Source organism: Myxine glutinosa, chromosome 1, assembly GCF_964187855.1.
Source record: "Myxine glutinosa chromosome 1, kmMyxGlut1.1, whole genome shotgun sequence".
Lineage (NCBI taxonomy): Eukaryota > Metazoa > Chordata > Myxini > Myxiniformes > Myxinidae > Myxine > Myxine glutinosa.
In genome coordinates, this window is record NC_136261.1 from 384,739,542 (window position 1) to 384,757,550 (window position 18,009).

At 42.5% G+C, this 18,009-nt stretch overlaps 1 protein-coding gene across 6 annotated transcripts in view; it reads left to right on the forward strand.

The window, feature by feature from the left end:
• Nucleotides 1–4,139: 4,139 nt before the first annotated feature.
• Nucleotides 4,140–18,009, forward strand: part of LOC137416768 (uncharacterized) — a 40,683-nt gene continuing 26,813 nt past the window's right edge. Inside the window, exons 1-4 of one of the 6 annotated variants that reach the window (XM_078770255.1) lie at nucleotides 4,155–4,216; nucleotides 12,818–12,989; nucleotides 13,241–13,347; nucleotides 17,377–17,571. In XM_078770255.1, the coding sequence (XP_078626381.1) occupies nucleotides 17,388–17,571 (184 nt within the window). In that variant the 5' untranslated portion in view covers nucleotides 4,155–4,216; nucleotides 12,818–12,989; nucleotides 13,241–13,347; nucleotides 17,377–17,387. Of the gene's footprint in view, nucleotides 4,217–12,817; nucleotides 12,990–13,240; nucleotides 13,348–14,376; nucleotides 14,465–17,376; nucleotides 17,572–18,009 lie in introns of those variants that run through there. The other 5 variants (XM_078770254.1, XM_078770256.1, XM_078770252.1 and 2 more) reach the window with 5 other exon arrangements.

Below are 18,009 nucleotides of genomic sequence, written 5' to 3' on the forward strand. Positions count from 1 at the left end.
GGGTCCAGGGCGACCATTGTCGTTCCAGGGTTGAACCTGAAACACATTTTGAAGATCGTTCTCCCGAATGAGTTCAGTTCAGGCTCCAATTGAACTTTCTGAACTCGAACATCGATCGGAGAAATCCGTCGATCGTGATTCGGGAATGATGTTTGTTTTGATATAAAATGATAATGAGATGAGAACGAGTTTGTTTATTAATGTTTGTTTAAAGTTTGTTTTTTGATCAGAGAGAGAACGGGTTTAAAATAAACGTCATCATCATATCAAAGGGTTTAAACCCCCGCGGGATGTTCCCTCATTTGGTTAAACTTAAGGTGAAAAAACATGTTGAGAACTGCTGGCCGTGTTGTGAGACTTGGGGTCCCGTCTTCCCCGTTAGATTGGCCTTAAAGATCCCATGGAGAAGGCGGGCTTCCCGGGCCAAAACCAAAGAACATGGGAATAACACTGATCTCGATACTAACTGGATTGGGGTCATGCAACGGTAAACGAAGTCAATGAACCGCCGTCTTGGGACCATCAACAAAACATCACATATTTGGTTTGGTTTTGGTCTCTCTGTACGCCTTCCAGGTGAGGTGTCGTCAGGGAGATAGCTGGGTGGGTTGGGGTAGCGATGTCGGGTGGGTTGGGGTAGCGACGTCGGTGGGGGGGTTGGGGTAGCGATGATGGGGGTTGGGGGGTTGGGGTAGCGACGTCGGGGTGGTTGGGTAGCGACGTCGGGGGGATTGGGGGGGGGGGTTGGGGTAGCGACGTCGGGGGTGTTGGGGTAGCGACGTGATGGAGATGGTATATGTTATCGAAGTAGGTGGATATCATGGGTTGTGATGAATGGGGTTGGGTGATGTTACCATTGTCGAAGGGGTGGCTGATGTATGTAACGGAAGCGAGTTCAGCAGGGCAGATGGGGGTTGGGGGTGTGTGTGGGGTGTTGGGGGTGTGCGTGGGGTGTTGGGGTCGTGTGTGGAGGGGGTGGGGTGTTGGTGGGGTGTTGGGGGGTGTGTGTTGGTGTGGAGGGGGAGGGGTGTTGGGGATGTGTGTGGAGGGGGTGGGGGTGTTGGAGACGTGTGTGGAGGTGGATGTTGGTTGTGTGTCTGTAGGTTCAGATGGTGGTGGTGGGTTACATCTGCAGGTGATTCTGGCGATGTGGAGGTACCGGCGGCAGGCAGATTTTTGGTGTAGTTTAACAAATTAAGTGGTTGTTGGACGAAAGATTATTTAAGAGAAAATAATAATTTGTGCATTTGTAAACAAACATGGGTGTTTTATTCTGTTTTGGCCTATGTTGGTCACACCAGAAATATCTCCAGGTCCCTTCGTGTTGGTTGTGATTGGTTAATGAATACAATATATCTTTATAATATTTTCATCGATTTAGATTTTTCACCAAACATTCTGAAATGCCGTTGTAAAGATTTTCCCTCCCCCACCCCCTCTTCTCAACTATAAAAGGACCATTACAGTACGCATGGCGAGGTGTGCGAAGGTAGGATCCCACTCCCACACCTTTAGGAGTGATTTTGGTTGTGGCGGTTTAGTAAGGCAGTGTTTGGTTCTCCTTGATGAAATGTACGAGGCGAAATGGATATACCGGTACTGCTGTTGCGTTTTATTAGCTTTTTGATGGTCCCAAGATGGCCGCCGCTTCGCATCGGCGAATAGTGCACAGCAGTCCACTTGCGTCACTAGGGTGGTGCGGGGGGTGCGGCCCGCACCGGGTGACACTATCAGAGGGGGTGACACCAAATTTTTGCAGTGTCAAGGCTTTCCGATCTTGCGATATTATCAATTGTAAGTGAGTTGGTGAAAGGCATTGATTTCGATGAAGTGATTCACAAGTTCGCAGCTTTGAAGGCCAGGAAAGGAAAGTTCTGAATTAGTCGAGATGTTCACCAAGTGCTGAAATGCTTGTGTATTTGTTCCTGTTTATTTTTATGGTATTATTTCATTCATGAGTATATTGTACACCGCTCCTTTCCTATGCCATCTCCAGGCATTGCAAATCGTCATTACTGGGCATTGAAGGGGGCTCGGCAGTGACGCACGCTGAAAGGGAGTACTCAGTTTTCACTCTGGTTGTTTGTTTTCTTGCTTTCTTGTTGTACACCGCACCTTTCCTATGCCGTCTCCAGGCATTGCAAATCGTCATTGCCGGGCACCGAAGGGGGCTCGGCAGTGAGGCACGCTGAAAGGGAGTACTCAGTTTTCACTCTCGTTGTTTGTTTTCTTGCTTTCTTGGTTGTTTTCTTGGTTGTTTGTTTGTTTGTTTGTCCGGACGATATCTAAGCCATCCTTTGAGCTAGGAAGCTGAAATTTCGGCACAGTAGTGAGCAAGTCCTTTGTCAAAAACCGTATTTTTTTTTTTGAATAATCAATTAATTGAGGAGTTATTTAATTATTAGCGTTTATTTCAGTACTTATTTAATTAATTAAATTTCATTTCTCTTCTGACCATTAACTCAGGCACCTTTTGAGATAGGAAGCTGATATTTGGACATGCCAAAGACCAGGTGATTTGGCTGCAACGGATATTTTTGATTTATTAATTAATCAATTAATCGATTAATTATTTAATTATTCGATTAATGACAAAAAATGTTTTTTTAAAGTTGCAGATTCTGATGAAATGGTGGTGGTTTATGTGTTCTCTGACCGAATTGATTAATAATTTAATTTTTTTATGATTATTATTTCTTTATTTTCTTTATTAATCATTTATTTATTTTCTTTCTCATTTGGCCAATATCTCAGGCACCTTTTGAGCTCGGAAGCTAATATTTGGACATGAGTGAACAAGTGATGTGGCTATCAAGGATATTTTTGATTTATTGATTAATCAATTAATCAAATAATCGATTAATTATTTAATTATTCGATTAATTACTAAAATAAAAAATAAAAAATTCAGTTACAGATTCTGATGAAATGGTGGTGGTTTATGTGTTCTGTGACCGAATTGATTAATAATTTAATTTTTTCATGATTATTATTTATTTATTTTCATTATTAATCATTTATTTATTTTCTTTCTCATTTGGCCAATATTTCAGGCACCTTTTGAGCTCGGAAGCTAATATTTGGACATGAGTGACCAAGTGATGTGGCTATCAAGGATATTTTTGATTTATTGATTAATCAATTAATCGATTAATTATTTAATTATTCGATTATGTACTATTTTTTTTTTTCTTTTTTCAGTTACAGATTCTGATGAAATGGTGGTGGTTCATGTGTTCTGTGACCGAATTGATTAATAATTTAATTTTTTAATGATTATTATTTATTTATTTTCATTATTAATCATTCATTTATTTTCTTTCTCATTTGGCCAATATCTCAGGCACGTTTTGAGCTGGGAAGCTAATATTTGGACATGACAGTGACCAAGTGATGTGGCTATCAAGGATATTTTTGATTTATTGATTAATCATTTAATCGCTTAATTATTTATTGATTAATTGATTAATTACTTATTGATTAATCAATTAATTATTTAATTTTTTATTAATGACTTATTTAATTAAATTTTTAAAAGATAGGTCTTCGGATGAAGCACTACTGGTTTAGTTATGCTATTAGCCAATTGATTAAGAAAATATTTTGTGATAATCTTTTATGGATTTTAATCATACAATTAATCAATCAATTAGCGAACACCTCTCCCTCCCAATGCAGCCTCTACGAGGTGCACTGCGGTATTGCCGGGCGCCGGAGGTGCCCCGGCAATGCCGCGCTGTAGGATATTTAATTATTTGGCATGGGACCCCCATCATCGCTAATAATAATTATTAAACATTGATTTTCGGATTCTCCATGCTCTGATGATTCCAAAAATGTACAGGTTTGCTAATCTCCCAAAATTTTGAACGAAATAATATATTTGTTAACAAAGTGAACCTGAAGAATGGGGGAGGCGAGGGGGGAGGGGGTGACAGCATGAATTACCGCACTGGGTGACACCAACCCGAGTCACGCCACTGCACATCACCCAATCCAGTTAGTACGGAGATCAGTGGGGAATAAATTATTGTGGCGGATAAAGAAGAAGAGGGAGGTGTTGCTGTGAGACATGAATGAACGGCAGATCGCACAGGCGATCTACGAGGCTACGTCATCGCGTTTTTCATGACGTCACGGGAAGAAGCTCCTCTGAGTTCAAATCGCGGAAGTGTTTCAGTGTTTGTTCGTTTCTCACAGTTCATCACCAGGAGAGGTACCGTGTGTGTCTTTGTTCGTCATGGGATCGAGTGATAATGAAAGTATTAGTGATAAATGGACAATGATCGTGTTTGGTTCGTTCCGTAATGAAGGAGAGTGGACACTGTAGACTTCTGTAGAGGGTTCCATTGGGAAGACACGTGTTGTGCGCAGGGTGACGGGGGATGTGTTCCGTCAGCAAACATCAGCTTACTTCTTGGGAAGCAGCTTACTTGAATCGATGGTTGGTCGACCCCGCCGTGGTGGTTAGGCCCCGCCGTGGTGGTTAGGCCCCGCCGTGGTGGTTAGGCCCTGCCGTGGTGGTTAGGCCTTGCCGTGGTGGTTAGGCCCCGTTGTGGTGGTTAGGCCCCGTTGTGGTGGTTAGGCCCCGTTGTGGTGGTTAGGCCCCGTAGTGGTGGTTAGGCCCGTAGTGGTGGTTGGGCCCCGCCGTGGTGGTTGGGCCCCGCCGTGGTGGTTGGGCCTCGCCGTGGTGGTTGGGCCCCGCCGTGGTGGTTAGGCCACGCCGTGGTGGTTAGGCCCCGCCGTGGTGGTGAGGCCCGCCGTGGTGGTTAGGCCCCGCCGTGGTGGTTAGGCCCCGCCGTGGTGGTTAGGCCCCGCCGTGGTGGTGAGGCCCGGAGTTGTGGTTAGGCCTTGCCGTGGTGGTGAGGCCCGGAGTGGTGGTTAGGCCTTGCCGTGGTGGTTAGGCCCTGCCGTGGTGGTTAAGCCCCGCCGTGGTGGTTCGGTCACGCCGTGGTGGTTCGGTCACGCCGTGGTGGTTAGACCCCGCCGTGGTGGTTAGACCCCGCCGTGGTGGTTCGGTCACGCCGTGGTGGTTCGGTCACGCCGTGGTGGTTCGGCCCCGCCGTGGTGGTTCGGCCCCGCCGTGGTGGTTAGGCCCCGCCTTGGTGGTTAGGCCCCGCCTTGGTGGTTAGGCCCCGCCGTGGTGGTTAGGCCCCGCCGTGGTGGTTAGGCCCCGCCGTGGTGGTTCGGCCCCGCCGTGGTGGTTCGGCCCCGCCGTGGTGGTTAGGCCCCGCCGTGGTGGTTGGGCCCCGCCGTGGTGGTTGAGCTCCGCCGTGGAGGTTTGAACATTTTAAACATTTCTATTTTGTGTAGTTAATACCCATTATATTGTATGATTTTCAGTTAATATATACTATAATATATGGTTGGTCGACCCCGCTGTGGTGGTTAGGCCCCGCCGTGGTGGTTAGGCCCCGCCGTGGTGGTTAGGCCCCGCCGTGGTGGTTAGGCCCCGTTGTGGTGGTTAGGCCCCGTTGTGGTGGTTAGGCCCCGTTGTGGTGGTTAGGCCCCGTAGTGGTGGTTAGGCCCCGTAGTGGTGGTTAGAACCGGAGTGATGGTTAGGCCCACCTAATAATTATATAATAATAATATATAGTTAATATAAACAAAAAATATAATTTCCTGAGGTACAAAACAATTTGTTCAATTTTGATGACTGTATTCCATCATCGCTTTCATCCACAGACACTAGATTTCATTCTCCATTGGTGAAGAATCGCTTTAAAAATTCTCTGATCCAGATTCGTAACTTCACCAAAACTGAATCATTCATTCTTGTCACACACCAAACCGGTCCACCAAGTTTCCTCCAAATCCGTCCACAACTTTTTGAGATATCCTGCTATTTATCGTTTTTGGCCCAATCTCTCAATGGTAAAATAATCACTTGAGACATTCTACTAGCCGGATCCAGATCCAGATCTTCACCAAAATCTAATAATTTCCCTGAAATTAAATTAAAATGTTCAATCCCTAAAATAGTGCAGGAACCAGATATCCATTTTGTGAGTTCCGTTCACGCATCACTGTATATGCCTGAAACCTATATAGTTTGGTGGAGGGGTCCTATGGGCAGTAGATATGCCCGGTTTTAATTCTAGATAGGTGTGCATTACCGATTTATAAGCATTTTGCCGATTCATTTGTGTACACCATTTCCACCACTTACTGAATTTGGTATAACGTATTGTTGTGGATATGAGAATTGTGTTTTTTTATTGTTGTGTAAATTGTTGTAAAAATATTGCCCTCCTTCCTCCAGTTGTGTATAAAGGTCAAAGTGCGTCCCGTAATTAGGTCATAAACAATCACGTTAGCCAATCTTAGATTTCCTCCTTGTTGGTAGTTTATTTCCTTATTCTATGTAGGTTAAGGCCGTGTCTTCCATTAATTGACACTCCATTGCACCGAATTCAAAGAGATAGATCCCCTTTCATTTTCATTTAATAAAGCCTCAATTGCCAACTGCATTCGCCGCAGCTATTGGGCGGTTTTCACTGCGACTCCATTAACCACGAGGTAGGCTTGGAGAAGAAGGGGGAGGAGCTGCCGAATCCTGGGCGTGCCGCCCATCGTCATCAAGGGTGGAGCCAGAGGGCCCGTGCCGACCAATCAGGGCCGAGGCGAGCTCACCGATGGGCGTGTCCTGGAGGCCGGCGGCTTGATTGCCCGCGGCGCTTTAAAAAGCGCGCGCGGAAGCCTTTGAGAAGGTTCCGAAGTTGAGTCAGAGATACGGCAGAAGTGCGAAGTGCCAAGTACAACAAGTGCCAAGTGTGAAGTGCGAAGTGCCAAGTGAGAAGCGCCAAGAGAGATTTGCACAGAGGTGCCAAGAAAGAGTTCTAAGGAGCAGCTTTGGAGAGCGCACGGTGCACCGGAGGAGCTTCGCCGTGCAGTTTGGAACCGCGGCGGTTTTGGCGATCCCAGCTCGAGTATTGATGGCGGCTGTCCGCTTCCAGCCCGACTGATCCCCGCTGAACCTTCCTCTCCCGCCAAGCTATTCCTCCTTCCGATCATTCCTGCCTGCAAATTCCCATTCGTGTGAGTCCGTCTTTGTTTGTCTTGTCCTTGGGTTTCTAGGGTAAGACTGCATAGGTAAGCTAGAATTTTCACTGTGTCTCCTTGATTTCTTCTGTAAATTATTTTATTATCCTTCCTTCTCCTTGGTTTCTTTTGGTTGTAAATAGCAAATAAATTATATTCGTATTTCCTACTTCTGTCTTCCTCTTCTTCACATCCGTGTCGCTTTTGTCTTTTCCCCATTGAATATCTGTGGCACGATTTGGCCCACGTTTAAGGAATCGGGTCTTAGTCATTGTTAATAGTTCGGGCCGCGGCCGCCATCCGCTCGGCAAATCAACACCTTATCCGCGGTCTGTAACAGTATCTACATGGACAAATATACAGCATGGGTAGCTTTGTATGGTATCAACTTGACCGGAAAGACATACTGCACACATAAAGTACCACCATAAGGCCTTATCCTAGCTGTTCATTCTTCAAGCCAACAAAAACTTCAAAATTTTGTCAAAATTCCTTTTCAGTTTAGGTTCTAGTCCCCCATCATTTTGTTCATAACCCCAAAAGTATATGACCGATTTATATGTTTGATACACCAAAATCATCCCCATTTATTACCCTTCAAAATAAGATCACATAATCAAGAAATGTATACCATTAATAAACTCTCGGTGAAGCAAAACGAAGGCTACCCCCTTAATTTTGATGGAAACAAAAATGTCCAAAAATGTGTATTAATATTTATGTCGGTTGCTAACTTTAAATTAGGAAGGATACTGGAGCTCGTCTGAATCATGAAAACAAGAAATAAACCAAATAATTATTGCAATAATTAAACAAAACAGATTGTTGTTGTTGCAGGCCATAAAATGACGTTCAATAAGGATTGTTTGAGAGTATTAAATAAGTATGATTAGAAGGTGAGATACTTCCGCCCCGCCATAAGGAACAACTATGTTATAATAAACTGTTGTAATGTAATTATCAGGCTTACATGGCTTTACAGTAGTAAAATTATTAATCTTGTAACTGTAAAGTATATTATGGAGCAAATTTAACACTCCTCTACTAAACTGATATAATGTAACTAAAAGACTTACATAGCCTTACAATAGAATATTAAATAAATGCAACTATAAGGCTTACCTAGCCTTACAATATTATATTAATCTCGATTATGTAACAAACAATTTTCTAATAAACTGATATCCAAAGGTTGAGGGTCATGTACTTGATTTGTGACAGTGATTGTAACTAAATATTACACAATACCATAGTAACTTGAATCCCACACATTTAAACTTTATATGTTTAGCTAAGAAGATAAATACATGAAACAAAAGTACTGCCATTATAGAGGTTACTTCGCTTTACGCTTGTATATTTTAATCTCGATTATGAAATCGACATGTTATTTGCTTAGCTTTGATTATGTGGTATGCCACGTCAGATTAAAACCAAATTTCACTCCCAGTAGTCTCGTTATATCATTAACCAAAACAAGAAAATAAACATTTATCTAATGTAGTCAAATAATGCGTGATATAAAAGCCACTTAATTGTACTCGGTCTTCATCGGAATTGTCCTCGTCTGACAAGTGATGGCTATGGAGGCACTCTTGTCGGCATCCACAAGCAGCACTACATAACAGATTGAACTTCCGGCATGTACAATGAAGGGATGTACATTTTGTTTTGCACCCACATGTCAACAGTTCTGTGCACGCTGAAGGAACAGGTGGCAGGGTCATCAGTTTTGGTGATAATCCTGTTTCGTCTAATTCCCATCCACATTCCTCTGGTTGGGGTAGATCAGGTTTGGACACAACTGCACTGTACCACACCATGGCTTGGTAATTGCATCTTTGAATGTGCAGCAACAGAGAATCATGAGTGGGAGGTAACCTTTCTGGGTCATTAATTCGATGGAACAGTTTGACGCGAAGATCATTGATAGAAGTCGCAGTTGTAGTTGAACTGTACAACTTGATGACAAAGAGCTCGATATCTGTCGTGTCAACATTGGGGTTGCGGCCAAGATTCTTGAGTAGTTTTGGATTCTTCAAGTATGTTTTCCATGCAGTGCGTTTTCCATGGCCGCAGAACTGACTGGTTGAGTCTGATCCTGTCAGAGCATGAAATCCCAGAATATTGCTGATTACTTCCTGCTCCAGACTTGCACGTACAAGGCTCACTGGAATGTAATGTTTTTCTTTGGCGGTCCCACTGCTTACCCATACGTCTTGGGCAACATCATGATGAATCATCAGAAGGAGGATGTCCGTATCTCTAGTGCATATGACAACCCGACGAAACTTATGTGCATTAGCATCAACAGCATGCAGAACAATTTTCGTGTCCGCTTCTTAATGTGTCGAGTTAAGATGTTCAACATTCCGTCCAGTAGAAGATGCTGCAGGAAATTCATCCCCACTGGCCACTACAACTTCCTGATGGTCTGGTAAAGCAAGTGCCTTCAAGAGTAGTTGATCACGCAGAAAATGAACGAGGTTCACTTTGTTTTCTTCCATTGATATAAACGATTGCCATACAGAAGGTAGACGCACATCCCGCCCATCAATGAGTCGACGTATCTTCCATCGTTTGGCCGCTCGTTGAACTCTTGTCGCGGACTTGATAGATTTATATCGATAGTCATCAAATACGATGTCCAGTCTTGTTTGAGAACCTTTCAGGTGAATGAAGACTATACCGCAGAAGCAGTCCGCTAGATCACCGAATGTAATTGCATTTGATGGTTTTCCCAAAGCTTGCACAGCTGCCATACCATCCACGATCACACAGGTTGGTTGATCAGTGTCTGGAAGTCTGTTCTGAATATAGTCGTCAAACAGCAAATGATACAGCTCTGCCTTTACCGTGGGACTTGATATGTGATTAACTGTTGCAATAGAGAGTGGAACTGGAGCCAACTCATGACGTAATAATCCTGCCACGTCTATTTGACGACCACTACTTGCTGCACTTAACAGTCTTTGGAATAGGTCTCTGTCTGCCTTGATTGCCTTGTTTTTGCCAACAGGAGTAATCACGTTCACGTTGTGCAGGTTTGAGAAGGTTTTCGGTTTGTTTTTGGCAATAGTATCATCAAAGCTCTCGGAAGCATCTGGGAGCAAACGTTTCGCAACGAAATCGGTGAGAAGCTGTGTGCCACGTGTTGGAGCTGTAAGTAGATCCTGCTTGATGTCATCAGTGGCCACATCGTTTGTGGAGATGCACACAAGGTCTTCTCCTTGACGATTGAATGGGTTGAACCACTTGATTTGTTCCTCAAGCTTAATCACATCAGCCTCATCTCTATTCATTCTCTGGGCGCTTCTGTCACCATGGGGTTTAGAACCACTGCATGTCATTCCCACCATCTGTCGAATGTCATTCGACAACCGTGCTCGATCGCTGAAAGTAATCATCTATCGATTCATTGCGCTCTGGATCCTTGTTATACCTACGAGACTACGAGTCCTCCCGCCACTTTACACTGCTTGTTTATATGCTCCAAAGCTTGGTCTGTAGCGATTTGGTTAAACGATTCAGTCGATTCTTTCATGACGAAGTTTCCCGCCATGAATTGTTCATACACACGAGGTGCTGTCTGTTCCAACTGTAGCATGTCCAACAGGTAGATAATACCCCATCTTGAGTAATTTGCATGATCATAAATAGTCATGAGTGGCAACATATCTGAGAATGAAGATAGGTGAAGGGTCCAATCGCCTTCTCTGTCGGCTCTGATAAACAGGAGTAGAGTCTCAACCATCTCCAGATACTGCTTCCAGAACATAAATGTGGAATTATTCGCATTCTCTTCATAGAAGTCGGCCAAGTCCTTCAACAAATCATTAACATTATCAACAAATGCTCTCACTGCTTCAGGTGTGTTCTCATGGTCTTTATCTTTGAAGTGAGCAGCTATCGCAGTACAATATTTTCAATGCTGTCTTTCTCTTTTCTGTCATGCCAAGCTTTAAAGCTGTGAAATAGTGTTCTCCACATGGCTTCCATTGTAAGTTTATGTGCACGGACAGCACGGTTCCAAGATTTACCTTGCATCATTGTTTGTGCAACACATTCACTGTACACCCCAGCTTCGATCCAGATGTCTGAAAGACCAGACTGAGCAAAGTGCCTCCCGAGAACACCCAGGTAATTCATTGCTGTGTGGAACGATCCATGTCATACTATGACATCACTCAACTTCTCTGGATGAAGCCGTACCAGCTCCTTTGCCTTATGATACAGTGCCTGATCCAATGTGATGACGGTTATTGTTTGGCCCTGCTTTAGTGAAATTGTTTTGCTTCTCATTAGAAACGTCATTACAGTATTGAGGTCATGCGCTGGCGCTGGAATGATTGGAAGATAACTGACTGTAGTTACTTCTGCTGTGGATCTTGACAATGACTGATTGAAGCCGGTCCATGATGGCATGTTTTGAGTATCGCCAACTTCCAATCGACTCAGAACCCATAATAGATCAATCTTGCGTTATTCAGATGACCGAGAAGGTGGACATATCAGGCTATACTGCGTTAAAGGCTGAGTGAAGCACGGAGGAACGTGCTGTGCTGGAGCATCAGCAGATATTATACGATGGAATTCTGGAGGGACACTGCTGAGGGTTGTGCTTCTCCCAATAGTTGTATGCCCTTTGTTTAATATATTTGGTGGGCCCCGCTGAAATATGGCCATTTGCGTAACATGAAGAGTGCCCTTTCTGTCTAAAGTTTCTTCTTGCATATCGAAGTTATCAGCTGCGAACTGCATGAATTTGCCAGGAACAACACTCTCAGGAATGAAAGTGTTGTCATTATTCTGAAACCTTGATAATTGCGTTTGAGCTATTGAGGAATCTATTCTATTGATCGTAGGATAACTAATACTGTCACCTGCATCATGCAGATATTCTATAAGTTGTTTGGACCGTGTCATGTGGTGGACAAACAGTCCTGCCCCAATATGTTTTGGCGTATTCTTTCTCCCCATCGAGACGTTATAGACAATGTTTTGGCCAATGTTCAGGGTTCGTTGATGCAAGGCGGGCGCAATGTCCTCATCATTTGAACCTTGGTCTGAAGTGTCTTTTAGATCAGTCTCATCTTGTAGAATCCATTTGATAAGTAAGTAAAGACTTGTTGGTACGCATTGTTCTGCCGCCTCTTGATTCAAATTCTCATAACCGCGATGACCTGCAGCTTCTTTCAAATCTGATTTCAGCTTAGTTGCTACTGTATGCAAAGCGTGCAGGAAATAGGATTCGTGACTAATCTCATCACTTGTACAGCTTTCTTTACATGTAGATATCTGTTGTTTTGCAATCATTTACATGTAGATATCTGTTGTTTTGCAATCATCGCCCCAATGGCATCTTCAGTGGTAGTGGCTGCAGGAATCAGAAGCAGAGGTTGGTTGGCTAGTCGCTGTTTGTGGAATAGAATTCGGTTATCATAGTGCTTCTGTAGTTTGTGTTTCAAGACGTGTGTCCGGCATGATGGATTGAGAATTCTAGATCGTGTCATAAGATAAATGTATTTATCGGTCACAATGTCCATGCTGTAGATGTGGCCACTCTGAAAGCCATTGCCTAGTATCTGTAACAGATCTTCTAGAGCGGGGTCAGTTGTAATCCCAGTGATTTCACTGGGGTGAATAGAAGAGCTGATTTTGTCTGCTTTGTGTTTGCAAGATGAATGGTAATGTGCTTCGTATGCTATCAAATCATTTTCCCCAATTTTGCATTTGAGGTTTTGATCATTCTTTGCCTGACTGTGGATGCTTGCAGCTACTTCATCTGACTGGACTTGGTGTACTTTTTCACGCTTACGACTCTGGCAATAAATACACTGCTTCCAGTCAACCTTACGTATTACTGTGCATGGCAGTGGTTTTGTGCTTGAACTCGCATCACCCGCATCTACTGCAGCAGTGGCTTCCATGTAGCGTTTCTTGACAAGGTCAATGTTGGTTTGGTTTGTGAATGAAGCATAACAGTTTTTGTGCCGTTTTGCCTATTTATCACTGAGATTTGTTGTTGTTGCTTCTGATTGCAGTCGTTCTGTAATGTCAGTGGTTTCAATCTGAAATCTATCTTGAAGGGCTGAACATACTTTCGCAATGCCCTGATGACTAGCATTAGACAAACTGTCAGTACCTCGGCAGAATAGGCATTTTAACCAATTCGTCTGCAACTTGTGCCTTTTAACAGGCATCACTGCTGTAGGCTCAATAATCTCCTCCTGTTCCGTGTTAGACGCCATGGTTACAAGGGAGTAGGATTCATCAGCAGCAGAGCAGCAGGACACCGGTTTCAAGGTACTGCAATACAAACAAAAAGTATAATAATAAACATATCTAGGTCATTGATATACAATTAAACGAAAATTTATTCACCTTTTGCCGCTGATAAAAAATGTAATTAGATTCTAAAGAATAAGTAAAATGAATACACAGGTTAGTATGTGATAGTCTGGAATGAACCGGGCGCCAGATCTGAAAACATAATCATATGTATATACATGATATTTGTATGCCATATGGACATTTTCGTTTTCATGAAAAATAAGGGGGTAGCCTTAGTTTTGCTTCACTGAGAGTTTATTAATGGTATACATTTCTTGATTATGTGATCTTATTTTGAAGGGTAATAAATGGGGATGATTTTGGTGTATCAAACATATAAATCAGTCATATACTTTTGGGGTTATGAACAAAATGATGGGGGACTAGAACCTAAACTGAAACGGAATTTTGACAAAATTTGGAAGTTTTTGGTGGCTTGAAGAATGAAAAGCTAAGATAAGGCCTTATGGTGGTACTCTACGTGTGCAGTATGTCCTTCCGGTCAATTTGATACCATACAAAGCTACCCATGCTGTATATTTGTCCATGTAGATACGTTATACCAAATTCAGTAAGTGTTGGAAATGGTGTACACAAATGAATCGGCAAAATGCTTATAAATCGGTAATGCACACCGATCTAGAATTACAACCGGGCATATCTACTGCCCATAGGACCCCTCCACCAAACTATATAGGTTTCAGGTATATACACTGATGCGTGAACGGAATCACTAAATAAGGCACTTTTTCCAATGTGGTTCCTGCACTAAAAGGCCTAATTTATGATGAAAGACTTGGGAAAACGGAATCTTTCAACTCCAATATATTGAGGTGCATCTGAATGCATAAACATGGAGACCTTCAAGATGCTCAATAAACGTGACGAGGTGAAGATTATCCACAGCCCGATGCTCCCGTAAACAGAGGGTACTCCATGAAATTGCCAAGTGATTTCCTGCGTCAAAGTTTCTTGTATAACTTTATTGTTCTTGCATCGTAGATTATGGGAAGCAATGGAGAATGTTGACCTTTCCACACCAGAGGGATGGGGTTGGAGACTGCTTATGGAAGATATGCAGAACCACTTGGTAATTTATTTATCTTATTCAAAATTATTAATTTATTATGACTAATTTATTCAAAGTATTATTAAACTCATTAATTTATTCAAAGGGAGATCGTGTTTAATAAATTTATTGAAAAACAAGACCAAAAGTTTAACAGCAGCGTAGTTGGGCTTGTAAAATATTATAAACTACAAACACATATTATTAGCTTTTTAAACCGTGGTTAATGCTGCTTATAACATTAAACAAAGAAATTTGGAGGAATCCCGACATCATGAGGTATGTTTTACTTGCAGAACTGAGCGAAGATCTACTGTAATTTATATACCCCACAATGGTTGTAGGTGTGCTCATTTACCAAGCAGTTAGCTCGTGCTTGCCAAGCCAGCCATTCCTTAAGGGTTTTGAATGGAGTGCTTGCGCCACTTGGCGATCCACATTTTAATTTACTAGTACACCCATGGATTAAACCAAACTCGCAACGGTACCCACCCTATGGGCGGGGCTTCAAATGGGAAGCCCAAATGAAAAGGCAAAACAACAGAAATTGCAGGCTTTTTTGTTTTAAACGATTCATATGAACATCCGTTGAATCATATCACACACAAATCATCAAAATCTAAACAGTACATGGCACCCATTTTGAAAAAGGATTGAATTCTCCAAAACGGAAGCGGCCGCTGCACGTCTTTCTCAGTCGCACGTTTCTGTGTGAATAGTGCGTGTCGAATCTGCAACATGGAAGCAGACGCGACACCTGTTTCTCAGTCGCTTTGTACACGCTGCCGTGTTAGTTCGGAGCCACAGGAAGAGTTCGTCAGGAGTCGATCTACTCTCTCTCTGTATGTGGAATTTCAACAAAAGCCACATCACTGTTCATATCGGTAAATATTATTCCATCGTGTTTGGAAAAACTGGAAAATTGGGAAACTGGAAAAATTGGAAAAACAATATCGCCTATTTTACTCCAGGGGGTCCGAGGATTACCCACCCAAAATATAGTTGCGATCGGTTCAGCCGTTTTTGCGGCACCTTCGAACAGACGGACAGACAGACAGACGGACGGACATTTGGTGAATTATAGTAAGATGGCAATTTCTCCACAATAAACTTGGGAAATGAACACACACACAATGTTCTTAAGACCTGACAACAGATCGACTGTAATCTATATACCCCAAAGAGGAATGACCCTTCCTGCCACTCCCGTAGTGAGTAGGTGGACTAGTAAATTAAAATGTTGGTTGGTGAAGTCAGCCGTCGTAATGACATCATAAATGTAATGATGTAAAAAACACAAAACTGCCGCTATTTTAATATGTAGAAGATGATATATTTTAACTTCCAGTACATTTGCAGTCGCTATGAAGGGATTAGTGTTATGACTAGATTTACAGTAATATTAACGTTACGTTATCAGAATACCGAGAGTACGATCAAAATACCGAGGCAAATTATTTCCTTCTGCGGTTATTAATATTAGTGCCGAACACCACTCATCATTGATTCATGAACCATACACCGCTTCAATCCATTAACTTTGTATTCATGACATTGGGATTAAAGTTTTATGGTTATATTTACTATATTATTATAATAATAATTATTATTATTATGAAAACGATACGACTGCAACGATACACTACTGTATGAAGAAGCCCGGGTTTAATTTGGTTGAAGCGGTCTGAAGATGAGACACGAAGCCGAAGGCCTATACATACCGTATTGTTGGAAGAGACGTAACACCGATGCTTTCGATATTTGATGATCATTTGAACAATCGGTTTGTTTGTGTTTCACACTGAATGAAAAAGGTAAAGGTGGAGCATGGAGATTGTGATATATGACAGGTTCGACAATATGTTTTGCCTGAACGAAATTGGAATCAAAATGGCAGTGTGTGGAGTCAGCTGCTGTACCGCAGTCATATCAGACGTAATCACATCACCCTGTCATGTGACTAAATCCTTAGCTCTGATTGGTATACGTTTGAGGGGACATACATACGTGCATACAAATACACAGATGGACAAACACTGTTTCAGACAGCTTTGCACGATGGGCTGCGCCGTAAAAATCACAAGCTGGTCAAACACTTGAAGTATGTCCTTCAATCCTGACAAATCTCTCTCTCCTCTCTCTCTCTCTCTCTCTCTCTCTCTCTCTCTCTCTCCCTCCCTCTCTCTCTCTCTCTCTCTGAAAATACCATCTGACATCCTCTTCCCCCTCACATTTAGAATTTTGATCTTTGGCGATTTTATTATTGCTCTCTTCTGTGCAAATACTCTCATTGAATTTCAAAAGAAACCACTTCCCTGCAGTATTCAAACTATCTGATGATACAAACGGTCTTTCTTTCAATTTTTAATACATGTGACTCAGTATTATTTGCCAGTGTGATGAACATGAACTGAACGGACATGTTCCAGAGGAATTTTGTTGTTCCATCCGATTTTCTTCAAAGTGGTTTCTTATTTATTACTTGAAAGTTATTGATGTGGGGAAACTGTCTGCATATTAGCAAATCTGTGGCATGGATTATATCTGAGCACAAATACCCAGGCTTCATATACATCCCCTGTGCTTGTGTGTAAGGTCTTCCCACCATTGAATGTCTTCATTCTAACATTTCTGAATAGCCTGAGATTTTACAAAAATATCTAAACTTTTGAAAGTTTTATATGTGGCCAAATCAACATTCACATCAACATGTAATACAATTACAGTATTGTCTTAAGACATGCAGTTTTGTTTTTTGGGGGTCACAGGGTGTGCGTTAGTGTGTGGTGAAAGTTAAAAGTACTGTAACTGATTTAAACAGAAGATAATGCCTCAAGTACAGAGGTACTTCACATATTGGCACTTTGTCAGATTAAGGTACTCAGAGTGGAGCAAACATCAGGAAGAGTGGGTTGATTTTCGCCTTTCTTCAGGTTCACACACCATGTACGTTCAAGTTGGCTGTGAGAAGGATTCCTGTCATGTGCAACCGGAATTGGAACAGCCGACTGTGCTTGCGTGTGGAATGAAGGTTGAGGAGCTGGAAGCATTTCCCGAGATTCTGCAGATAAAAATAGAGGATGTGAACTCCTTTGGTCTAGCGGAGGAGCAAAGTGTCCAGCTCAATGGTGAGTTGTGTGAATCACTTCTGGTGATATCTGTGTTTGTTTCGTGCCTTTTGTTAGCCGCGTCGCAGACGCTGCTCTTAGAGTGTCCTCTGCTGTTGTTCTTGTTCTTCTTCTTCTTGTTGTTCTTGTTGTTCTTGCAGAGAAGCCAAAACCTCAAAGCTCCACCCATTCTGGGAACCATAGCTCCACCCATTGTGGGAGAGGCTTCATATAAACAAATATCCACCATTTTATTAACTCGCATAGCTTTGAGGCCTGTTTTGTAGGCCGGTGGTGTCTTGCTCTCTCACACAGTTTTCTTTCAAATCAAATTCGATATATCATTTCATTTTTCACAGTCGCTAACATAGTTTTAGACTCGGTTGAAAAAAAACGGGAAGAAAATCTGATGAAAGTTGCCCTTTATAGAACGAAATGAATTCTCAAAGGCCTGTAACT